This window comes from Delphinapterus leucas, chromosome 14 (genome assembly GCF_059928025.1).
Source record: "Delphinapterus leucas isolate spDelLeu-1000000601 "Yukka" chromosome 14, BTC_Dleu_Yukka2, whole genome shotgun sequence".
Taxonomy (NCBI): domain Eukaryota; kingdom Metazoa; phylum Chordata; class Mammalia; order Artiodactyla; family Monodontidae; genus Delphinapterus; species Delphinapterus leucas.
The window spans coordinates 72272331-72298716 of NC_143142.1; the positions used below are offsets into that span (position 1 = coordinate 72272331).

The 26386-nt window shown below is 38.7% G+C and overlaps 1 protein-coding gene across 7 annotated transcripts in view; it reads left to right on the forward strand.

Annotated features, from left to right (window-relative positions):
- The window catches only part of WDR7 (WD repeat domain 7), a 375177-nt gene that overhangs the window by 247607 nt on the left and 101184 nt on the right, over positions 1 to 26386 (forward strand). For all 7 annotated transcript variants that reach the window (XM_089895232.1, XM_089895231.1, XM_089895230.1 and 4 more), the window contains 4 exons: positions 8114 to 8300; positions 19847 to 19964; positions 22277 to 22426; positions 23021 to 23103. In XM_089895232.1, coding sequence (XP_089751358.1) covers positions 8114 to 8300; positions 19847 to 19964; positions 22277 to 22426; positions 23021 to 23103 — 538 coding nt within the window. The remainder of the gene's footprint in view (positions 1 to 8113; positions 8301 to 19846; positions 19965 to 22276; positions 22427 to 23020; positions 23104 to 26386) is intronic.

Genomic DNA, 26386 nt, shown 5'->3' on the forward strand with positions numbered 1-26386 from the left:
ATCATATGGTTTTTATCCTTCAGTTTCTTAATATGGTTTATCACATTGGTTGATTTCTGTATATTTAAGAATCCTTGCATTCCTGGTATAAACCCCACTTGATCATGGTGTATGCTCCTTTTAATGTGCTGCTGGATTCTGTTTGCTAGTATTTTGTTGAGGATTTTTGCATCTATGTTCATCAGAGATATTGGCCTGTAGTATTCTCTTTTGGTGGCATCTTTGTCTGGTTTTGGTATCAGGGTGATGGTGGCCTCTTAGAATGTGTTTGGGAGTGTTCCTCCCTCTGCTATATTTTGGAAGAGTTAGAGAAGGATAGGTGTTAGCTCTTCTCTAAATGTTTGATAGAATTTGCCTGTGGAGGCATCTGGTCCTGGACTTTTGTTTGTTGGAAGATTTTTAATCACACTTTCAATTTCAGTGCTTGTGATTGGTCTGTTTATATTTTATATTTCTTCCTGATTCAGTCTTGGAAGGTTGTGCTTTTCTAAGAATTTGTCCATTTCTTCCTTCCAGGCTGTCCATTTTATTGGCGTATAGTTACTTGTAGTAATCTCTTGTGATCCTTTGTAGTTTTGAAGTGTCAGGTGTTACTCTTCCTTTTTCATTTCTAATTCTATTGATTTGAGTCTTCTCGCTTTTTTCTTGATGAGTCTGGCTAATGGTTTATCAATATTGTTTATCTTCTTAAAGAACCAGCTTTCAGTTTTATTGATCTTTGGTATCAGTTCCTTCATTTCTTTTTCATTTATTTCTGATATGATCTTTATGAATTCTTTCCTTCTGCTAATTTTGGGGTTTTTTTGTCCTTATTACTCTATTTGCTTTAGGTGTAAGTTTAGGTTGTTTATTTGAGATATTTCTTGTTTCTTGAGGTAGGATTGTATTGCTATAAACTTCCCTCTTAGAACTGCTTTTCCTGCATCCCATAGGTTTGGGGTCGTCAAGTTTTCATTGTCATTTGTTTCTAGGTATTTTTTGGTTTCCTCTTTGATTTCTTCAGTTACCCCTTGGTTATTTAGTAGTGTATTGTTTAGCCTCCATGTATTTGTATTTTTTAGCTTTTTTCCTGTAATTGATATCTAGTCTCATAGCGTTGTGGTTGGAAAAGATACTTGATACGATTTCAATTTTCTTAAATTTACCAAGGCTTGATTTGTAACCCAGGACATGATTTATCCTAAAGAATGTTCCATGAGCACTTTTGAAGAAAGTGTAATCTGCTGTTTTTAGATGGAATGTCCTATGAATATCAATTAGGTCCATCTTGTTTAATGTGTCATTTAAAGCTTTTGTTTCCTTATTTATTTTCATTTTGGATGACCTGTCCATTGGTGAAAGTGGGGTGTTAAACTCCGCTACTATGATTGTGTTACTGTCGATTTCCCCTTTTATGGCTGTTAGCATTTGCCTTATGTATTGAGGTGTTTCTATGGTGGGTGCATAAATATTTACAATTGTTATATCTTCTTCTTGGATGGATCCCTTGATCATTATGTAGTGGCCTTCTTTGTCTCTTGTAATAGTCTTTATTTTAAAGTCTATTTTGTCTGATATGAGAATTGCTGCTGCAGCTTTCTTTTGATTTCCATTTGCATGGAATATCTTTTTCCATCCCCTCACTTTCAGTCTGTATGTGTCCCTAGGTCTGAAGTGGGTGTCTTGTAGACAGCGTAAGTATGGGTCTTGTTTTTGCATCCATTCAGCCGGTCTGTGTCTTTTGGTTGGAGCATTTAATCCCTTTACATTTAAGGTAGTTATCGATATGTATGTTTCTATTACCATTTTTTTAATTGTTTTGGGTTTGTTATTGTAAGTCTTTTTCTTCTCTTGTTTTTCCTGCCTAGAGAAGGTCCTTTAGCATTTATTGTAGAGCTGGCTTGGTGGTGCTGAATTCTCTTAACTTTAAATGTTTTAATTTCTCTGTTGAATTTGAATGAGATCCTTGCTGGGTAGAGTAATCTTGTTGTAGGTTTTTCCCTTTCATCATTTTAAATATGTCCTGCCACTTCCTTCTGGCTTGCAGTTTCTGCTGAAAGATCAGCTGTTAACCTTATGGGGATTCCCTTGTATGTTATTTGTTGCTTTTCCCTTGCTGCTTTTAATATTTGTTCTTTGTATTTAATTTCTGATAGTTTGATTAATATGTGTCTTGGCATGTTTCTCCTTGGATTTATCCTGTATGGGACTGTCTGTGCTTCCTGGACTTGACTGACTATTTCCTTTCCCATGTTAGGGAAGTTTTCAACTATAATCTCTTCAAATATTTTCTCAGTCCCTTTCTTTTTCTCTTCTTCTTCTGGGACCCCTATCATTCGATTGTTGGTGTGTTTAATGTTGTCCCAGAGGTCTCTGAGACTGTCCTCAATTGCTTTCATTCTTTTTTCTTCATTCTGCTCTGTGGTAGTTATTTCCACTATTTTATCTTCCAGGTCACTTATCCATTCTTCTGCCTCAGTTATTCTGCTATTGATTCCTTCTAGAGAAATTTTAATTTCATTTATTGTGTTGTTCATCATTGTTTGTTTGCTCTTTAGTTCTTCTAGGTCCTTGTTAAACGTTTCTTGTATTTTCTCCATTCTATTTCCAAGATTTTTGATCATCTTTACTACCATTACTCTGAACTCTTTTTCAGGTAGGCTGCCTATTTCCTCTTCATTTGTTTGGTCTGGTGGGTTTTTACCTTGCTCCTTCATCTGCTGCATATTTCTCTGTCTTCTCATCTTGTTTAACATACTGTGTTTGGGGTCTCCTTTTTGCAGGCTGCAGGTTTGTAGTTCCCATTGTTTTTGGTGTCTGCCCCCTGTGGGTAAGGTTGGTTCAGTGGCTTGTGTAGGCTTCCTGATGGAGGGGACTGGTTCCTATGTTCTAGTCGGTGGGGCTGGATCTTTTTTTTCTGGTGGTCAGTGCCACATCTGGTGGTGTGTTTTGGGATGTCTGTGAACCTAGTATGATTTTAGGCAGCCTCTCTGCTAATGGGTGGGGTTGTGTTTCTCTCTTGCTAGTTGTTTGGCATGGGGCATCTGGCACTGGATTTTGCTGGCCGTTGGGAGGAGCTGGGTCTTAGCTTTGAGACAGAGATCTCTGGGAGAGCTCTCACCAATTGATATTACGTAGGACTGGGAGGTCTCTGTTGGTCCAATGTTCTGAACTCGACTTTCCCATCTCAGAGTCTCAGGCCTGAGCACCAAGATCCTGTCAGCCACACAGCTCAGAAGAAAAGGGAGGAAAAAGGAAAGAAAAAGAATAATAATAAAGGTTTTAAAAGTTTTTAATATAAAAATTATTAAAATGAAAAATAATAATTATTAAAAATTATTAAAAATAATTATAATAATTATAAAAATTAAAAATTATTAAAAATTATAAAATAATTATTAAAAATTATTTTAAAATAATTATAAATATAATTATAAAAATAAGTATAAAATAATTATAAAAAATTATAAAAGTTATTTAAAATAATTATTAAAAAATTATTTAAAATAATAATTATATAATTATAAAAATATAATAATTATTTAAAAATATAAAAAATAAAAAAAATTATAAAAATAAGTATAAAAAATTATAATTATATAATTATAATTATAAAAAATAATAATAATTATTAAAAAATTATAAAAAAAGAAGAGAGCAACCAAACCAATAAACAAATCCACCAATAATAACAAGTGCTAAAGATTAAACTAAGATAAACATAAAAATCAGAAACAAATCAGTCGCAGACAGCAAACCCCAAGTCTACAATTGCTCCTGAAGTCCACCGCCACAATTTTGGGATGACTCGTTGTCTATTCAGGTATTCCACAGGTGCAGGTACATCAAGTTGATTGTGGAGATTTAATACACTGCTCCTGAGCCTGCTGGGAGAGATTTCCCTTTCTCTTCCCTGTTTGCACAGCTCCTGGGGTTCAGCTTTGGGTTTGGCCCCGCCTCTGTATGTAGGTCACCCTCTGGCATCTGTTCCCCACCCAGACAGGATGTGGTTAGAGTGGCAGCTTATTAGGGGGCTGTGGCTCACTCAGGCCGTGGTTGGGGCGGGGGCGGGCGGAAGGTGTATGGAATGCGGGGTGAGACTTCGGCGGCAGCAGCCAGCATAAAGTTGCAACAGCCCAAGGTGCGCCGTGTGTTCTCCCAGGGAAGTTGTCCCTGGCTCACGGGACCCTGGCGGTGGCGGGCTGCACAGGCTCCAGGGAGGGGAGGTGTGGAGAGTGACCTGTGCTTGCACACAGGCTTCTTGGTGGCGGCAGCAGCAGCCTTAGCGTTTTATGCCCGTCTCTGGGGTCTGCGCTGGTAGCCGCGGCTCGTGCCCGTCTCTGGAGCTCGTTTAGGCGGTGCTCTGAATCCCCCCTCTTGTGCACCCTGAAACAATGGTTTCTTGCCTCTTTGGCAGGTCCAGACCTTTTCCCGGACTCCCTCCCTGCTAGCTGTGGTGCAGTAGCCCCCTTCAGGTTGTGTTCACGCAGCCAACCCCAGTCCTCTCCCTGGGATCCAACCTCCAAAGCCCGAGCCTCAGCTCCCAGCCCCCCGCCCCCCCCGCCCTGGCGGGTGAGCAGACAAGCCTCTCGGGCTGGTGAGTGCTGGTCGGCACCGATCCTCTGTACGGGAATCTCTCTGCTTTGCCTTCTGCACCCCTGTTGCTGTGCTCTCCTCTGTGGCTCCAAAGCTCCCCGCCCCCCACCCACTGCCTGCCTCTGCCAGTGAAGGGGCTTCCTAGTGTGTAGAAAGCTTTCCTCCTTCACAGCTCCGTCGCAGAGGTGTAGGTCCCATCCCTATTCTTTTCTCTCTGTTTTTTCTTTTGCGCTACCCAGGTACGTGGGGAGTTTCTTGCCTTTTGGGAGGTCTGAGGTCTTCTGCCAGCGTTCAGTAGGTGTTCTGTAGGAGTTGTTCCACGTGTAGATGTATTTTTGATGTATTTGTAGGGAAGAAGGTGATCTACACATCTTAATTCCTCCATCTTGAAGGTCCCGTTGTTCTTGCTCCTTTCTAATCATGACAGCCTAAATGTTGATCTTTCTAAAATGAAAATCTAATCAAACCCCTCATTTGTTTAAAACTTTCCAATTGTTCCCCATTGTCACCAGAATGAACAAACTCTTAGCATGGCATATAAGGCCCTTTGTGATCAGGCTCTAATAACCTGTGCTGTCGCCTGTCTCACTGTTATATTTCATCCACCTCGTCCTCTTTCCTCTTGTCCATCGCCCCAACCTCTTCTCTTTCCACCGACGAACTTTCCAGCCATATTGAACTATGTGTAATCCGTTGGTCTGGTCATGTTCTCTCTCATCTGATGGTCTTTAGACATGCTATTCTCTCTGCCTAGAATGTTTTCTTTCCATACTCCTCTCCTGTGAGTGACAAAGTTTTACTTAGTCTTTAGGTTTTTGTATAGAGGCCACCTTTCCCTGGAAGCCTTCTTATATCCCTAAGATTGGGTTAAGCGCCCCTTTTAGGTTCTGTCTTGATACCTTGTGCTTATAAATGTTCTAACATTCCTCATAATATATTCAAATTACCTGTTTGCTCACCTATATCCTGAGCTACAGTGAATTTTCCTGAGGGAAAGAACTGAGAGTATTGTTCTCTTGTGTTTCCCCAGCATTTAGTATAATATCAATATAACAATACTCTATAAACAGTTCCTCAGTGAATCTTTGGATGGAAAGTTTGGGACCAAATTGTGGAAAGTCTTGAGTGAATATCAGGCCAATTTGTTGAACTTCTTAATACTGCCACCAGGAGACTCTTTTACGAAGGACTCAATCATGACGGCAGGTGGTAGCATCCTTCTCCATCTTGGTTACTCAGTGAGGCAATATTCCCTGATTGTGCAGTAGTGGGGCACTTACAGAAAAGAAGTAAATATGTGCCTTTGTACAAAATTAGATTCCATCTTGAAGAGATTAAAATACAACCTTTATTGGGTACCTAAGGTTTAAGAAAAGTTCTGAGAGATAAAACTTAAAATTCATAAAATTCCGTCACGAGATTTTTTTCTGTTAATAGAGAAGTGCTATCATTGTCTTAATTTTAGCTTTTTCATCACCTTGGCCCATATTGCAGAGCACCTATATTATATGGAGTCATACGACTTCCTAGATGTCAAGAATAACAGGAAAGTGGTAGATATTCTTGACAGTTTGAAATATCATTCTGGAAAACTGGGACCAGGAGCTGCGTTAGAAGTGTACGTGCAGTAAAGGCAGGTCTGTTAACCATTTTAGGTCCATAATGTGTGCAAAGCATTGTGCTTGGTGGTTTGGGAGATACAGAGTTATATGAAACATACTTCCTACCCTCAAGGAGCTAACAAACTTGCTGAGGAGAAGGGAAATGCACCAAAATGCTTATATTTAAAGATAACTTGTGATAAGAGACACATAGGTACTGGCAGGAAATAGAGCATTGGATCTCTTTCTTTCAAGGGGTTTACATTTTTATGATCCACAAAACTTGGAGCTTTACATATTATATTTACATAGCTAAGTATGAGTAAAATTTTCAAATACATGTATGAATGAAGTATGAATTTCTACATATTTTTCTCAAGGAGGCTTTCCATATCTGTGTACCTTTTTCGTTTACGGCAGGAGTTGTTAACCCAAGGTCCGTGGCCTCCTTGACATCTTTCTGCAGAATTTGGTGGATATGTATGTGTATATAGTTTCCTGAGGAAAGGACTGATGGCTTTCAACAGATTCTTTTTATTTTTTTTTTTATCTTTTAAAAACATTCTATTAGAATATTTAAGGATTCTGTGACTGAGAAGAAATTCAGAACCACTGTATAGAGAGTGCGTTCACAGACTTGTCTCAGCTTTACAGTATCTTTCTTTTCACCCCCATTTCAATCCATTCTCATTTAACAATTTGCTATAGCATAGCCAATGAGTAAATGCTTTTATTTGTTGAGTGAATTAAAGTTTATATGCCATGTTCTTAATTTTAAAAACAGACAAGTTCAACATGTTATTCAGAATGAGCCCTGACTGCCCTTCACTGAACACACGCCAGTGAGGGCACTTGGCAGTACCTTCATTGTTTAATTCATTTAACACTCTGGCCCTTCATGAGTGATAGCTATTATTATCCCCATTTTACAGACAAGGAAGCTGAGACTCACTGAGTATCTTCCTAAGCCTGCCCCCTAGTAAGTTATAAAATCAGTTAATACTCTGTCTTGAATCTGAAGCCTCTGTTCCCTTTAACTAGTATGTTATACAGTAATATGATTTATAAACTGTTTTGTTTCTTCCCCTCAAAAAACAAACAAACAAAAAACCCTCTTCTAAGTTGCAGTTTGTTCTTGACAATCCCTGGTGTTTTGTGTTTTTTTAATGTCAAAATGCCTTTGGAAGTAGATGAGCTTTTGTAGCTTAATGACCATTGGCTTAGGTATACAAATGGTTAGCTTGATCTTCAACATAAAGGAATACATATTAATTAAAATCTAGATCATTTCATCAGATATAGAAGTAATATTGAGCTATTTTTTAAATTGCGTAACAAACTTATGTGAAGAATTTACCAGTACTTGACGTCATTGTCTGCTATTGGTACACCAGAATGTGGAGGAACAAATATGCTTGTCTGGGGCAGTGGCGGTGTGGAGTGGAGTCTTTTGAAAACTACACATTCTACCTTCTCCATCCCTCATCCCTGTTGATAATCATTGCCTGTGATGAGAAGTGTTATTGATGAAGCATTTCGCATACGAATTCTGTTAGATGCAGAAGAAAGATGAAGAAATACCATCTTACATTATTTGGAAGCATCTTCATTTTGCAGAATGCTGAGTAGGGAGAAACATTGTTTGGAAGTTTAGAATCACTATTATGTTTTGAAATTATATATACTTATTTAAATATAGTTATTATGTAATTACAACACTTTAGAATATGGTATAAAATATTGTAGCCTAACTTATCTCTTTAAAGTACATGGCTAAACAAACTGTAAACTTGAGATCTTTTTATAGTCTTACTATTCAAAACCCCTTGTCAGTTAAAGTAAATCCAAAGTGGTTTATATTTTGAAAATATGCTTCAAAGAAAACATCACAAAAGTAAAATTACTTTATTGCTCTGTCTTTTATTTTGTAATTTTAGGTAAGGCACTGACATTTCTTCTGCTGCAGCCACCAAGCCCCAAACTTCCTCCACACAGTACGATCCGAAGAACAGCCATTGATCTGATTGGACGTGGTTTCACAGTTTGGGAGCCTTACATGGATGTGTCTGCTGTCCTGATGGGGCTTCTTGAACTTTGTGCTGATGCCGAGAAACAACTTGCCAAGTACACCCTCCATTTCAGTTCATTTGGCTTTTATTGGTTTTGTTTGTTTTGTTTTAGTAGAGGTCATTGATTACTCTTTATAAATTGCATATGGAGAAAAAATAGACAAATATCTCAATATATGAAATTTTGGAAATAGACAATGAAAGGGAGATATGTTTCTGTCATTTTAACACAATTGGGATTTAGCTTTGAGCCAATGAATGATTTATCCGTGGCATAGTTTTAAATATGTTTATTGTGCCTTGAGATATTATCAACTAATAATAATATAAACATATCACATATAAGGAAAATGATATATATAGTTGCTCAAAAATGTTTTACTGATACAATACCTGGCCAGTTTGGGGAATTACTCCTTTGCACTCATGTTAATTTTTAAACCAACTTTATTGAGGTTTCATTTGCACACAGCAGAGGATCAGCCATAAGGAGGTTGCAGTGGTCCAGGGAGGCAGGGATGAGAGTAGAGGAATAAAAAGAGGATCCAAGGCAGTTCCTAAAATGAAACTGGGGCTGGTGATAGAGGTTAGTATTGACTTGAGAACCCAGCCTCCTGATTCCTGGAGGGAGTCTTTTTTGTTTTGTTTTGATGGTATAATACGCATCTAACAGGAAATTTACTACTGTATCCCTCTTAAAGGATACAATTCAGCAACATTCTCTGCATTCACAGTTGTGCAGCCATCACCACTACCTAGTTCCCAGTAGCAGTCACCCCAAATGGAAACTCCATACCCACTGAGCAGTCCCTTTCCATTCTCCCCTCCCACTGTCCCCTGACAATCAATAATCTGCTTTCTGTCTCTGTGAATTTGCCTATTCTGAATATTTCATATAAATGGAATTATACAGTATGTGGCCTTTTGTGTCTGACTTCTTTCACTTAGCATAATGATTCCAAGGTTCATTCATGTTGCAGCATTTTTCAGTACTTTGTTTCTCTTTATAGTTGAACAATATTCCATTCTATGGATATACCACATTTTATTTACCTATTCATCTGTTGATGGACATGTGGCTTGCTTCCACTTTGTTTGAACACCTAGTTTTCATTTCTCTTAGGTAGATACCTAAAAGTGGAATTGCTGGGTCATGTGGTAATTCTGTGTTTAGCCTATTGAGGAACCACCAAACTGTTTTCCATAGCAGGTGCACCATTTTATATTCCTACCAGCAATGTAGGAATTGTCTTTGCATCCTCGCCAACATTTATCTTCCGGTTTTGTTGTTGCTTTTTTAGTATAGTCATCCTAGTGAAGGTGAATTCCTAGTGGGAGGAATTCTTGAACTGTCCCATGATGCCTCTCTTAATGTACAGGCAGACCTCATTTTACTGTCCTTCACTTTATTGCGTTTCACAGATGCTGTGGGTTTTTTTTTTTTTTTACAAATCAAAGGTTTATGGTAACCCTGCATTGAGCAAGTCTGTTGGCACCATTTTTCCAACAGCATTTGCTCATTCATGACTCTGTGTCTCATTTTTGTAATTCTAGCAACATTTCAAACTTTTTTATTACTATATTTGTTATGGTTGTCTGTAGTCAGTGACCTTTGATGTTATTTTTGTAATTATTGTGACTTTTTTAGCAATAAAGTATTTTTTAATTAAGGTATGTACATTGTAACAATACTTAATGATATTGCACACTTAATAGACTACAGTATGGTATAAACATACTTTTTATATGTTTACTGGGAAGCTAAAAAATTCGTGTGCATCGCTTTATTGCGCTGCTCTGGAACCGAACCTACAGTATCTTTGAGGTCTGCCTGTAAGTGTTATCACCTCTTTGATTTTTTCAGTGAATGGCATTTCATGCTTACCATTGCTAACCTCTTAAAAAACTAGAGTTCTCTGCCCTTTTCTTCATGGTTACCTCTCTCATATCCCGCAGTTGCCTTATATTCTAGCGTGCTTTGGGCCTGTCATCTTTCTGCTGGCTGCTCTATGCTCAGAAGTGGAGACCAGAGAAACAACTGAAGGCTAGACTGGAATGCTGTGACTTTGTCCACAGATTGGGCATCCCCAGCCCAAAGTCCCAAGAGTGACTGGTAGGGGAAGGGTATTCATTTCAAACCCAAGCAGCTGTCCTCCCCCTTCACCTGCTTCATACTGCCACACTTCCTCAACTTCACCTCTGTGTCTCCCTAGCTATGTACCCTTCAGTAAATTACTTCACCTCTCACCTCAGTTCCATTTACAAGTTGGGGCTAATTAAATACCTACTTCATAAGATTGATGTTAAGTGAGTTTATATTTGCCAGGTGCTTAGAAGAGCACTTAGCACATGTTAAGAGATTGAATGGATGTTACCTATATTGCTGGGGGAGGGGGTATGGATGGTGATGCCATTGTCATTGTCCTAGTGTTCAACAGATGGAAGAGATGCCCGTTTCTAGAATAAACACTTCCACATAGTGACAATCAGGATAGTTTCTGGATGGATACAGGTGGCCTGAAGGTTCTCGATTGACTTAAAGGATTAGGAGGGAATGTGAGCCCATGAGTTGGCAGCAGTCGTAAGAGGCTGGCCTTTGTGCAAAGCCTGGAACGTATTTTCAACCTTTTACTCTCCCCTTGGCTGCAACTGCCATGGACACCCTCCAAGGAATCAACAGAGTGGCTTCTTTTACCTCAGCTCTCCTGGTTACCTTGAGAAGCCTTTAATATTTTTGATTGTCCAGAATTTTACTTTGACCTAATTTTATAGCCTATTTTCAAATCTGATCAAAAACAATTTCAATAGTATGCAGTCTTGTTTTGTTGCCTGGGAGAAGTAATGGGTTTCTATTTTAGACTAACCATCTAACATTTTGTTTTATTTTGTGTTTAAATAAGTTCACATGAAGCTTATATCAGCAAACATAAAGATGTGCTGTGTTTTATCTACATGGAGTATGTCCACAGACACCAATACTTTAGCTTTCAGTAGGTAATTTAAATCTTGCTATTACATCCTTTTCTGTCATGAAGATTAGTATAACTCTCTACACACAGCTCTGAATAAATGAATGTATCAGCGTGTAGCCTTGAGGAGTCCAATGTAATTTTCATCATGATAAATTGTATAATAAGCAAGAAAATGTTTGCTTATTAATCTATAACAAGATTTAGATTGAAGATGACCTGGTACATCCACGACACACTTGGTACAGGCTGCAGAAGGACTGAGATGGGGCGAGATAGAGCAGCAGGGTGGCTGTGCATCTTACCCTCACAGTGCCTGTGGGGCCGCCCTTCTGTGCCCACTTCTCTGTGCACACATAACACCGCTTGGCCGCCTTGCTGCTGACTGTGATCTTAAGCTTGCTTTATGGAGAAGCTTTTATGTTAGGCTTGTGCTTTTTAAAAAGAAAAAAACATAAGCAGTGTTTCCTTCTTTATTTCAATTCTTGTGAGTTTATGAAGGAGGGGGTTCAAGGCAGGGCAGCTCGCTCAGGTTGGTATCTAGTTCTGAGGAATACATGTGATAGCAGAGTTTCTCTCTTTCCTTCTCTCCCCTGTGTTGACATCCTCTGTCAGAGATGACTCCTGAGAGGCCTCCTGAAAAACTGTATATGGCTCAAGACTAATAGAGCATTTTCCCAGAATTAATAATGCTTTTTTTTTTTTTGCGGTACGTGGGCCTCTCACTGTTGTGGCCTCTCCCGTTGCGGAGCACAGGCTCCGGACACGCAGGCTCAGCGGCCATGGCTCACGGGCCCAGCCGCACCGCGGCATGTGGGATCTTCCCAGACCAGGGCACAAACCCATGTCCCCTGCGTTGGCAGGCAGACTCTCAACCACTGCGCCACCAGGGAAGCCCAATAATGCTTTTATTTTAGAAACATGGCTTAGAATTTTACATCTTTGGAATCAAAATAAAACCAGCTGTTTTCCAGTGTTTTCAAACATTTTGCCCAATTTTAAACTACATTTATTAACTAAGCAAGCATCTATTGAGTAGCTAATATGTGGAAGGGACAGTGTTAGGTACTATATGTAGTGATAAACTTTCATGAAACAAAGACCCTTCACGTGACTTGCAGTCTTACAGGAAAGATAAGATCTTACAGGAAAGAAGGAGAGTAAAAGGTATGGACATTCAGAGCATGGCAGATGAATCACAGGGGTTACCCAGACAGTACCCAAGGAAGAATTTCATCTGAACCTTTCCTTTGAATGATTGTGAGGAGAGGTGGGGAAGAATAACTACGACGTGCAAAAGGACAGACGGGGAAAGCCCAGGCACACCCCAAAGAGGCTGAGGGACAGCTGCACACATAGGGACATGAAACTAAGCATTGTTTTTAGCTAATTTTATTTATTAATTTCTTGCAGAAATTAAGCCCTGGGATGCTCCAGTCAAAAACTTGAACATAATTGCCTTACTCATTATCTCTGGGGAATAGAATTGGGTTCAAAGAGAGGACTGGTTTTACCTTTCTCTTTATTAAAAGAGTGTAAAAATGACTATAAAAGATCATAAAACGAATCTGAGACAGGTGCTTTCTCTTGTCCAGGAAAAGGTGAGGTTCAAACCCAGGTCTCACTGACACCAAAAGCCACTCTCCCACCCCTGTGCCATCTTGCATTTGAAATCTTATACCCAGAGAATTAAAGACCAACAGAGTACTAAATTCAAAACAACCTATTAAAAGGACCTAAAAGAGGTCAACTCAGAATTTTCAGATTTTTAAAATCTATGTAATGAAATCATTTTCATCAAGAATTTTGTGCCTTCTGGAAACTAGAAGCCCATTTAAATATCAGTAAACTCCTTGACAGCTTGGGCCATGTTTCGATACTATGTGTTTATTCTTTTGTATTCAAACACTTGTTATATGATTTGCCTTGTTATTTGCAATAAATATTTAATAAAGTCCTAGAATTTTAGAGACAAAAATCTTCTTCAACAGCATGCAATCCAGTGCCCTTAATATGCTATTAAGTAAAAATAAGTTGTAGAGATTAAACAACTTGTCTGAGGTTACACTAGTCCTGTGAGAGCTAAGACTATAACTTAGGTCTCCCGACTCCCATTCTGCTGCTTCCATGCTGCATGGTTATGTCACCCTTTATATAATGAGAGATCCACAGGTAGAATTCTATGTGAGGAATTTTTAAGATTATGGGCTGTTTATTCATGATGGACTGTTTAATTGAAAATGGAAGGCTGCACTTCGTTGAAATCATAGGTTAAGTCATCCCCAGCTGATTGTGAAAATAATAAAAATGTATGCAGTATTATCTTTTTTAAAAATCCATGGTTTTTTAGATCAGCATGGTTATGGACATATGGATAAAATGTTAGAAACAGTAGAATATCCTACTTTTTTTATGTAAAAGTACAGAAGAATCCTTGTGCTTTTGTATGTGTTGTGGTCTGTGATTCTGATTCCATTTTCCTAGTTCATGTTGCAGACCTTTACTCTGAAAGAGAACAGCAGAGCAGGGCCAGCCAAGCTGCTGAAGGTGTCAGACTCTCACCTCATACTGCTGTGACTGAGGGATGTGGATGAACTACACAGAGTCCATTGCTTTTCTGTAATATTCACAGTTGCCGAACTTTAAGGGAGAAACATACAGTCATTGGAAACCACACATGCTCTGATAACATAGATAAGCCTTATATGTTGGAAAGACTCTTTCTGGACAATATAAAATAGAGTTGGAGAAAAAGGAATTGACATTTTAACTCAGATCTCAATCATAATTTTTAGATTTGAGAGCCAGAGAGTAAAGGTCACATCATACAAACACTAAGGTGCTTTAGGCTTCAATATTTAGATTATTTTTCCTATTCACATGACATTTATTTTTAATAGAAAGTTTATAATTGGAGGAAACCATTTAACTAAATCATGTTGGCATAGATTTTATTCATTGTAAATGTATACAATATATAGGAAATAGGTCTAAAAGATATGCACTTGGAGGAATTGCCACCTTTGAGTTTAGGAAGTTAGTGCCACCTGTGACTTATCAGATTTAGGTCCCACATGACAAAGAGGAATTGCTGATTCCCTATTACGTTAAAGACGGTTGTTCATTAAAGACAATTGTTAACACACCTATTTTACCAGGGAGGGGTAGAATGGAATTCCCAGATGATACGTAATTATGTATTTTCAAAATAATTTTAGTCTTTGTTTCAGATGGGGAGTGTTTTCAATGTTCTGTTACTGTTTGTCTTAGTTCACTTGGGCTGCCATAACAAAGCACCACAGACTGGGCTACTTAAACAACAGACATTTATTTTTCACAGCTCTGGAGGCTGGGAAGTTCAAGGTCAAGGTGCTGGTAAGACCTCATTCTGAGGTCTGTTCTCCTGGCTTGTAGGCTCTGCCATCTTGTTGTGTCCTGACATGACTTCTTTGTGACCAAGATTTGAAGAGAGAAGTAGATCAAGCTCTCTGGTTTCTCTCATAAGGGCACTAATCCCATCACAAGGGCCCCACCTTCATGCCCTTATCTAACTCTAATTATCTCCTAGAGGCCTGTCTCCATATACCATCGCATTGAGGCTTAGGGCTTCAACATATGAATTTTAGGGAGACACAAGCACTCAGTCCATAATCGTGTTGACTATGATTTGCAGGTTATTCTATGAAAGTTGTGTTCCCCCCACCCTGAATATTCCCTTATGGTGTTCCATAATTTGACAGATGGGTGAAGTCTGACAATTGTAGACAGTGACATTTAACTGAGGTGGTCTTACATGTAAGTTTTAAAAAGCTTTTACTGCCATGGAGTAAGGGTTAGAACAGGATTTAATGAGCAGTCAAGTAAGGATTGAGCTTGGCCTGAGTGGACTATTTTCTGTTCATGGTTTTTATTTATAATATCTATCATCTCTGGTATTTCGTATTGGATGTGTATACTGAAATGCTGAGTAAAACTGAGAGTGTGTCATATCATATTTTTCAGAATAAAGACTGAAACAAAGACCCACCCTATAAACCTATGTAACAAATGATCTGCATAACAGCCAGATAAGCAGGATCAGGTGAAAAGAGTGAGTTCTGTGTTTACATACAGATTCCAGAATAAGGCAGACATCCCCTTTAATTTCAAGCCTCTGATAGTATGATCCTTCCTTTTCAGTTAGAATTCCACATTAAAATATATCACACACCCAGTACACTTTTGACTTTCAAGATAACTACATGCAGAATTAGACTTTGTCTGTTGGGACCACCAGATCAATTACTTTGACTTCATTTCTTGGTCAGTTCAGTCGAATACCTGGCTTAAGTGATTTTTTTTTTTTTTTTCCTGCGGCATTTGCCAGGTAACTTCATTTACCTTCATTTAACTATTGAGCTACCACTATGTCCAAGGGCTGTACTAGGCACATTGCAGGGGGTAGGGGGTGGTACACAGGATTAGAAGGCATGGTCCTAACCTGTTTATTGGTTCACAGTATAAAACTAGTTCAGAATGAGGGTCAGTGCTAAGGGCCCGGAATGAACAGGTTTTGTCGTTGGTTGTTTTTGTTTCAATAGATGGTAACTGAGTGCTGTAGCAATTGCAGAATACCACGTGGGCTTCCACAAGAATTGAACAGAGGGGAGAGAGGAGAGTGTGCTAGTGGGGAAAGGGGTAGCAGAGAAGCATTAGCAAAATACTACGATTAAAAAAGGAATCGAATTTTAGGGACCAGCTTTGAAATTAGTCTGGCCTCGGGAGCATGGGTGTGGAAATGACTGAGTTAAATTAGCAAAACAAGATTATGGAGGGCCTGGAATCTCCAGCCAAGGAGTTTAAGATTTTTCTAAGCACTAGGACCCAGTGTGGTTTTTAAGCAGGTTAACCATGAAATAAAGTTGGTGCTTTGGGAAGATTACTCTGGCAGGGGTGCATTGAAGAGGCTGTAGACAGGAGAGACAAGGTTTCTCTTCTGCCCCTGTTGCCTGGGCGACTCCTTTCTGTTATCACGCTCACAGCCCACCCGTTTGTGCACTGTGGATGCTCTCACGGTCACTGCAGAGCCCTGACCTCAGAGCAAGAGCTGCTTCCACATTCTGAAGTCCTGCCCTCAGACTGCCAGACACTGATGACAGGAATCACTCAAATGCACACGTTGGTGCCTCTACAGATTGTTGGGTGGTCCAGCTTCCCAACAGCTGGAATCCAACGGGCAGCACTTTTCTATGTCTTTGGTTCGCTTCCTTCCCCATTACCCCTACTTTATCACTTTTCTTCCTATAAGAAGTTTGCCAATTTCCCCAGATTCACAAGGTCATTTGCTGAGGAGGAAGGGTAATGTGTGACTAAGCCTTTAACTTGAAACTAGTGACCTGCCATTCATTGATCTCGTTTTCTTTTCACTTTGTTTCTACTTGTAAGAGGCATCTTTGGTTGAGAAGAAGCACCTGCTGTACCTATAACTGTCAGAGGCAGGGCCAGATGTCTTTGCATTTGTTATCTCGTTCAATCTTCTCATCAACCTGGTGAAGTCGGTATTTTAATATAACCATTTTACTGACATTGTGCTTATTCAGTCTAGGGTGGCCACAGGGCACAGCATGAGGGCAGGGGGACAATATCCACTTGTCACTGTGGCGTGAGCCTTGGAAGTCTGTCAGCTGACCTCCCCCACCCTCAGGTGCACACACACATGTGCATATCCATGTGTATTTATTCTTTCTTTCTCTCTCTTTCTCCCCTCTGCCTCGCCTCCCCTGGCCCCTTCTTAGCATCCCACTAAACTTTTCTCCTCCATGCAAGGAACAGAGACGGGGTGGAAGAGAGGACTTAGAGGTGGGCGGTGAGTTTGCAAGGATCCTGTTTATGTGAATAAAACTCTGCTTTCCAACTGCAAGAGGTCACGACAGCACAGCTGGGAATGGGCAGGACTTACACGGACTCCAGGAGGATGCTGTAACGCCTGTCCTGTGGAAGCCAGGCCCCATCTCTTAGCGAGCAATACATCCATGAGGAGGGCACCCAGAGCCAGGAAGGGCAGCAGGGGCAACATCTTCTCTATCCTTGTATTTTCCTTGATTCAGCCTAGCCCTGCAGGTAGCCACGTCACCAACACACGGATGTAAGTTTCAAGTACAACAACCCTCAGGTCTGTTTCATAAGCTCGGCCATCGCCTGTCCTATACCTACCTGTAAAGTTGGTCATCGGTACCCACATGTAAGACTTCTTTCTTTAGCTGAATTTGATCTTTTTGAGGGTTTCTGATTTCCAGTTCTGTTATTTAGTACAGCTGCTCTCTGTTACAACTTTACCTCCGTACCAGTTGATAACCGTGCATCCTGTATCTTCATTCAATCCACTGTTGATACTGAATAAAACAGAGCGGAGGTCCATGTATTACAACATACCACTAGAAAGCTCTCTCAGGGATGCAGTCTAGCCAGGCATCCAAAAGTGCTGAGTTTAGTCGTGTTAGCAATTCATTAATCCAATTACCCACAGCATCGTCCAGCCGCTCCCCCTTAATTTTCTCCAGAGGTCGGCTGTCCTGAGACATTACGCTGCTACCTCAGCTCTTCACTGAACTTCTCTGGACCTGATTTCTCCCTCGTAAAATGCTGATATCACCACCTCATAGGGATGTTCTGGGCAGATGCAAGAGGACATGAAGTAGCACAGGGAAGCTCCACTTCAACCCTCTACCTACGGTTCCCGTCCAGTTCTTTTTCCTCCTCTTATGCGTCCCACATGTGGGGTGGGCCGCCCTGGAAATAGCCACTCTTTCTCCCTGGCTGACTGCTTGGCAGGGATGTTGCCTAGGGGATCTTTCCAACTTCAACATCCTGTGGTTTCACTGATCTTAGGAAAGTTGATTTAGGTTTGTTCAGAATTATTCAATTAACATACCATTTTTGTTTGTTTCAGGCTTTCAATATTATCAACATCTATTCATCCACATTGATGACAGGAAACATCATAGAGCATCTGAAAAATTTAGCTTTTGAATTTTTTAAAACTTAGCTTAATAATGATCTAAAACTTTACAATAATTTTTTTGACAATAATTTTTTAAGCAGTCTAGCCCAGCACTACTCACCTAGTAAACATTTCTTTTCCTGAATTCTCAATAATAAAGTTTAATCCAGAAGAGAAACTGCTCTCCTGATGAGAATCTCTGTCCAGCCCCCATTGGGTCCCGAAGGCATCAGGACCTTCCATGGGGGTGATGCGCCCACCAGTGCATCCCTTCTGTTTATTGCTCGCTATGTGTGTTTGCTCTCTCAGCTCACATCTGTCTTTTTTGCGGTAAACATGAAAGGAAAGCTCTCCATTGTCTTCTCCTCTGAGTTCCCGCTTTGTGTCTACCCTCAGTTTGGAAAAAAAGAGTAGAGACAGTTATATTATCAGACAGAGACTGAGCAATGTAAAAGTCACTAAGAAATAAGCAGAATTTTCTATAATCAATTTACCTTTTAAGAATGATGGGAATGCCTATATGATGCCTCCTTATTTTCAACTAAAAGTTAAAATAATGATTCTTAGATCAATTATAGAGATACTTGTAAACTTCCTGAAAATTTTTAGTAAATGTAATTCATTTGACACATGAAACACAAAGATTATTTAATTGGAGCAGGACAGATCTTAATATAATTTCATATGGATATTTAAATACCAAGGTTATTTAACTAGCGAGAGAAGCGATAATGGATCTCTTACTGGGTAACAAAATAGTCCCTGTACACAGTTGATGTGTGGGTCACGTGCCACGTTTCAATGAAAGAAAAGTCTTAATACTTTTCACAGTAGTCTATATAAAATATAAAGGAAGCTTACAAACAGAAGAATATTATCATTTTTATGTTTTAGGTGTGGCAAAGGAAAATATAGCATCACTATCCTATCATGACATACTCTCACGCTAGAAAGATTTATTTCATCATGTACATATTCTTGTATATAGCCTGGACCATGTCATGTGTATGTTCTTTATAGAGAGAGAGTAAGTATCAGTTAATAGAATTTTTTGCAACAATACTGAATACCTACTGGCAGAAAGTGCTGATTCGATTGGTTCTGAAAGTATTGAGTGTAGGGTAAACTAGCGCTACTGAGGGTATTTCAAACTAAAAATAATATATAAGCTAAAAATAATTTTGTGATTTTCAGTCCTTCGGTAATTTTATGGACAGGAGTGAATTTTGCTTCCTCTCAGATATAGGCCTTAAATACAGCCTTTCAACTTGGCCTTATAAACAAATTTTTACCTTTAAGTTTTTTAAGGAAAAAACATTGAAAATGCTCTGCACAATATTCTTTCTTGCCTTATTCGGAGCTATGTGATATGTATTCAGTACTAGTTCTTGATAATTTGTTAACAAGGCGTTTTTAACACTTTGGACAGATGCACATACTGTTTTCAATCTTCACGGTTAATTATTCGATTTTGTATTTGATGCCAGAACACCCTGACTCCTAATCACTGCTCATTGTTGCAAGTCCATTATATTCTAACTGTTTGAGTGCTCCCATTGACCTTGAACTGACATTATAAGCTGTGTCTAATCTTTTCAGTCTATATTTCTAATGCTTCTTTTCTTTCTTCCTTTTTTTCTGATCCCTGTTTAGCATCACAATGGGGCTGCCTCTGAGCCCTGCAGCTGACTCTGCCCGCTCCTCGAGGCATGCCCTGTCTCTCATTGCCACGGCCAGACCACCCGCCTTCATCACGACTATAGCCAAAGAGGTGAGAGGAACTTCTCAGTGTGCTCCATCTTTGCATTTAGAGGAATTATCTCATATTGTGAGCCGAGGGTCCGTATCTATAGATAATCCTTACAGTTTGTTCTAGAACAATGCAAGTTAATAATTTAGGGCTGGGATGAATACGTATGTACCTGTGTGCGTGCACACTGAATTCCACGGCAGTGCATTCATTACTTGTGCTTTTGTAGTCATTTCTGTTCTCAACGTTAATTCACTTGTAAATATTTGTATTTACAGTAATTTCTCAATCTGAAATATAGCAGGCTTGTTCAAATTAAAATATATTAAAGGTATCCACATTTTACAAGTGTAAGTATCTACCTATAATCAAAACAAAACTTATTTAACACTGGCTCTCCAACTGTAAACAAAAATGTAAGTCATAAACTTGCTAATTGTTTTTCCTATTACATATCACAGATAAAGACTTGAATGCCAATTGATTCCCGAATTCTCAGTGCTCTAATTGCCCACATCTAACTGAAAACTAGTAAAGAACAATGAACCAATTATAAGGTCTTTCCTATAGGTCTTAGTAGTGGGAGAAAAGGCAAGGAAGATAAACTCCTAAATTTTCTTTAAAGGTTTGTTCCATTTTAGCGTGAATAATGTGCAGGCTCAGTGTCCGTGGGGTATGGGCTCTGCCTGAGTTGTTTTTCCTGTAGCTAAGATGAATTTTTAAAAAACTAAATAAATACCTCGGAGTCTGCCCTGATAACCTACAACCTACTGGGCCTATGTCTGCCCCAGAGCCATCCTTAATCGGCATGCAGCAAATATTTGTGACATGAATGTAGCTAGAAGGGAGGAAAGAAGGGCCTAATAGCAGATTGTATGGGTTTATATGAGGCAGTGGGACTTTGAATTCACACCTAAAATAGATTTGCAGACTAAGGGGCTATGTTTTTCTAATAGTGCATAGTGGTGCACTGAGAGTCCACTGTGTTTAAAATATACATATATATATGTCTATATTTTATAGATAGTATATATTTTTATAAAGTATATGTATGTATAAATGAACAGATTTATTAGACGTGGGATTTTTTTTTACCAGTTTTTCATATCAGTGGAATATACAGAGATACTAATATTGAATATACTATATAAGCCTTACGTTAGTCTGATACAGATACAGGTCTTATAAAGGCCAGGCATTAAATTGCCTCTTTAAAGAGAGTAAACAAGTATTTTATATTAATTGTGTTTTTAAACTTAATTTTCACCATTTACATATGAGTATTTTTAAATGAACTGTTAGAATAGCCATGCTTGGGGTTTGTTCTACTCCAGCATTTGACTAGAAAGGTAATTTTTAAATATTTTAATGTTAATGGTCTAATTGCCAATGATTCCCACATTCTTAGTGTTCTAACTAATATTTTAATGTAATAGTCCACATTTATTAACTTTAAAAAAAAAGTTTTCCACTTCACTTAGAGGTTTAGAGTAAAATACTGAAGTATTTCTCACAGCTGTCCCTAACCCCATCCCCATGCCCACTCCTGCATGGCTGGCCCAGGGCCTGTTAATGCTGTTTCTCCTTTGAACTGTTAAGACTTACAATTTGTACAAGGAAGAAAAATCACACTGAACTTACATTACAGTTGACCCTTGAACAACATGGGTTTGAACTGCGCAGGTCCACTTATATGTGAATTTTTTTCAGTAGTAAATACTACAGGACTGAACGTTCTTGTGGGTGGTAGAATCCTTGGACACAGAGGACCAACTGTAAGTTGTACACGGATTTTCAACTCCGTGGAGGGTTGGCGCCCCTAACTCCCAGCATTGTTCAAGGGTCAGCTGTGTTTACACAGTGTTCATTATTTTTGGAGGTATGTTTTTTTTTAATTTCCCAACTTGATTATAAAGCACCTAGAATGGTGCCTGGGACACAGTAAGTGCTATGTAAGCATCATTTACCATTATTACTTGAGAACAAGAATCATGTCTTATACGTGCTGGTGTCTCCTAACTGCTACCCACCTCAATGCTGAATATGCAAGATTCACAAACCTTCTGTTTGTCCCTTTTTAAAAATGTCATGGTGATATTGTATTAAAGTCTCATATAATGCCCAAGAACTAGAATTCTATTAGGGAATACATACTGAGTGTTTATTGTACTAAGTACTTTCTTTGTACTTAAAAGTGTTTCCTGACCCACCCCAAGACATTTGTTTTTGTTGATTTTTTTTTCTGTTGTATTAGTAAGTGAAAAACCAGTGGCTAGAAATGTAAAAGTGTATCAAGTGTCGACCATATCTGCAACATGGAAATATTTTTCTAGGTGCACAGACATACTGCTCTTGCAGCAAATACCCAATCCCAGCAGAATATGCACACCACAACTCTTGCCCGAGCTAAAGGGGAAATTCTGAGAGTCATTGAAATTCTTATTGAAAAGATGCCCACGGATGTCGTGGATCTTCTCGTGGAGGTAAGAATATTCTGTTTTAGATTATATCAGTACATCCACAGCTAAATTAAATATTCTAGTGTAGTAATATAAATCAGCATCTTTATTTCCAGCACCTCTAAAAGAAAGAAAGAGATGACTAAAATGAATGAACTTTTGTATCATTTCTAGAGACTTGATTTAAATTTCCTCAAAAATCAAAATGATTGCTATGTCCATTTACCATTCACATGGAATGGACTGTATTAGAGTAGTTTTTAAAGGTTATAGTCTCTTCCGTATCTTTCACTATAAGTAAAACAGAACATAGAGTGTGCTTGAATAAAAGCTACCTATCCTGTACATAAATAGGAATTGCCTTTCAAGTAAACAAGTCTGGTTTCTTTATTTTACTGTGTGCTGTCTTTAAAAACTGGTTTTCACAGGTAAGAGAAAGGATGGCCTATAGTATAAAGTAAGTACACTGTAATTTTAGTAAATATACTGTAGTTTTAAAGTAAATATCAAAATCAAACTATGTAGAATTTTAATGCAAATGAGGCCTAAGTTAATAATTTAAATTATGGAAAATTAAGTATTTGAAACTAATTTTAGATTTGTGTCTTTTCTGTAAAGGTTATGGACATCATTATGTACTGCCTTGAAGGATCTTTAGTTAAAAAGAAAGGTCTTCAGGAATGTTTCCCAGCCATCTGCAGGTAAAGAAGCCTTCAATAGCATGCAAAATAAATAATTTTTAGTAACAAATAATTGAAAACAATTTCTTGAGCGGGATGAGTTAGTAGTTGTGCCCAATTAGAATTCCAATTATGAATTAATATCTGTTTACTTTCTAAAACAATTTAAGCACCTTATATTTAGTCAAAAACACAACTATAATAGAACCACTGTTTGAAATTGTGTTGTGAAGAGGTTTTCTCAAAACCTAAAAAAAATGAGTAAGAGATAGCATCTATTAAATATGTCTGTATTCTTATATCCATTACTCAAATTAGCTTTTACATTACAAAAGAGAGAGTTAGGAAGCTATAACTTAGAGGAGGAAGATATACTTTTCAGCCAATAGAAACCTTTATGCCAACTTTTTGCTGGTAAATTTTATTTTTGATATAAAGGCCAGCATTTGCATATTGTCCTACTAAGTATAGGTGTTTTCCCTCTGAGAAAACAGGCCAAGAGCAGTTCAAAGAAGTCAAGAACAGTTAAAACTTTTATAAACAATGTTGTATCTGTGAAGTATAACTCTAATAATTTGTATGTGTAGAGCATTTAATTATTATGAAGTGAAGATTTTTTAAATGTCGAAATGTAGTCACCTTATGTTTATTTTTCTCTTAAAGTAGGTTTTGGCTCTCAGAATGTTTATAGCTTGAGATACATTTTGTTTAAAAAAATTTTTTTTAATATATTTATTTATTTTTGGCTGTGTTGGGCCTTCGTTGCTGCACGTGGGCTTTCTCTAGTTGCGGCGAGTGGAGGCTGCTCTTCATTGTGGTGCACGGGCTGCTCGTTGCAGTGCGTGGGCATCTCATTGCGGTGGCTTCTCTTGCTGTGGAGCACAGGTTCTAGGCACCCAGGCTTCAGTAGTTGTGGCATGTGGGCTCATTAGTTGTAGCTCGCCGGCTGTAGAGCGCAGGCTCAGTAGTTGTGGTGCACGGGCTTAGTTGCTCCGCAGCATGTGGGATCTTCCCGTACCAGGGCTCGAACCCATGTCCCCTGCATTGGCAGGTGGATTCTTAACACTGCGCCACCAGCGAGGTCCCTAAAAATTTTTTTACCTCCATGTGTTCAGTAGAAAGAGTGTTAAAATCTGTTGAAGATAATTGTTTTTGTAGAAAACAGAGCAACCAGTTAGTCATAGTACATAACATTTTTCTTTTTAAGACAAGCTCAATGCTATCCTTACTTATGTTTGCTCGGTTCTGTGAGTATATTGTAGTGGAAGGCTTTATTTCAGATAAGTTTCCTGAAAGCAGTGGCATTACACTATGCATCTTTATGCCTTTTGTATTTCCTGGCATTTCAAAAATATTTGCTGAATTAATTGTACTCTGCGTCTTCCCATATCTTTCGTCATATTTACAGTAGGTTTTACATCCTAGTCTCTTCATTTTGCTGTTTCTGATTTATACCATCCAGAAGTTAAATCAAGAACACATAGAAAAAGATTATGCTGTAGTATACATGAGTACAGATATTTTCTTGTGATATAGAGTAGGCATGTTAGGATACAGTAATTTTTTAACATCATGCCACATTAATTCTGGTTTGTGTTCTTTTCATTAAAAATTATATATATTAAATGCTTTTGTATAATTAACTGATGTTAAAAATACATGTAGTTGTTATATTCCCAGTCGATTATTCTCTAAGGAAATGTCTATGCAGAAATGGACATTTATCTGTCACTTAGTGGAGGTGAGGAAGCAGTTTCATTAGGGATTATCTTACTGAAGGTTAGCAAAGCATTGCTTACAGCAGTCACTGCTGTGTAAATAACCCTCCTGGAGCTAACGTGAGGGAATTGTTCAACATGTAAAGGGTCTACCTTTGCCCTTGCTGGAAGCCTAACTTCTCCCCAGTTCCTTCAGTCACCTTACTTTCTGCACATCCACTTTGTTTTGCTCTTGTTTAATCACTGGAGAGCAAGGTTTCTGCTTGAATGCTAAGGAGGCAGGTGTCTAAACGGAATGCTCGGTACCAGTTCTTTTCTGATTTGGCAGAAAGCAATTGTATTTTGTTTATTAATTTAATAACATTTATTGAACATCTACTGTGTATCAAGTGCTGACTAGGCTCTGGGGGTGCAATGATGAATGAGATGATGTCCTCAAGGAGCACAGTGTCTAATAGGGCAGGTAATTATTTTTTGTTTTGTTTTGTTGTTTGTTTATACTGCAGGTTCTTATTAGTCACCAGTTTTATACACATCAGTGTATACATGTCAATCCCAATCGCCCAATTCAGCACACCACCCCCCCACCCCCCCGCGGTTTTCCCCCCTTGGGGTCCATACGTTCGTTCTCTACATCTGTGTAGGGCAGGTAATTATAAAGATAAGTAACGCCAGGGTGCTGTGTTATGTGCTGGGAGAGAATTACGTATGAGGGACAGGGTTGGGCAATAAATGCAGTGCTTAACTCTGGATATGGGAGGCTTAGAGAGTTCACAGAAGAGGAAGCAGAATAATAATAATAATAATAATAATAATAATAATAATAATAATGGAGTCTTGGAAAGTTTCACAAAGGAGAAGGCAGACTAATAATAATAATTTCCTTTTACTAAAGGAGAAAAGTACTTTAATAAAAGTGGCTGCCAAACGGAGGAAGGATTTGCCCTCTGCAGGGGTTTGGGGGGGGTGGTAGGAGTGGTGGTGGGTTCTGGGAAAGCTTCACTGAAGAGTTGATGGGGTGAGCTTTGCAGAATAAGTAAGTGTGTGCCATCTGGAATTGCAGAAAGAATCATACTGACCAGTGTTTGGAGGTACAAAAGTATACAGTGAGTTTGGCAAATGCTCTGTGGTAGTGGCTGGAATGTAGGTAGGATGGAAGTCTAGCATAGGGCCACAGGATAGGGCTTTGAGTTCCATACACAGGAATTTGGTTATTATTCTGCAAGCAATGGCGAGTCAGCAGAGTTGAGCAAACACGTGTAATTCTCTTTCCAGAACATAGTTGATAAGATATAATATCATGAAACATAGGATTTATAACAAGTAGTTATAAATTGAGGTAGTTAACTACCTCTTATTAAATTGTATTCGATAGTATTAGAGCTGTGAAGATATAAGCCATAAAAAGTCAGTGCATAAACGTAGAAAGATGAATAACAATATAAGGCTTGCACTGAATTAGTTGGAACAGATAATAAATCATGGAGGACTTCAGAGAACACTAAGCTTAGGTGGGACCTCCAGAGTTTTACAGGGCGATGCCACGCTACTTATTTAGGCTGATTTGTACTAGACTGATAAATGAA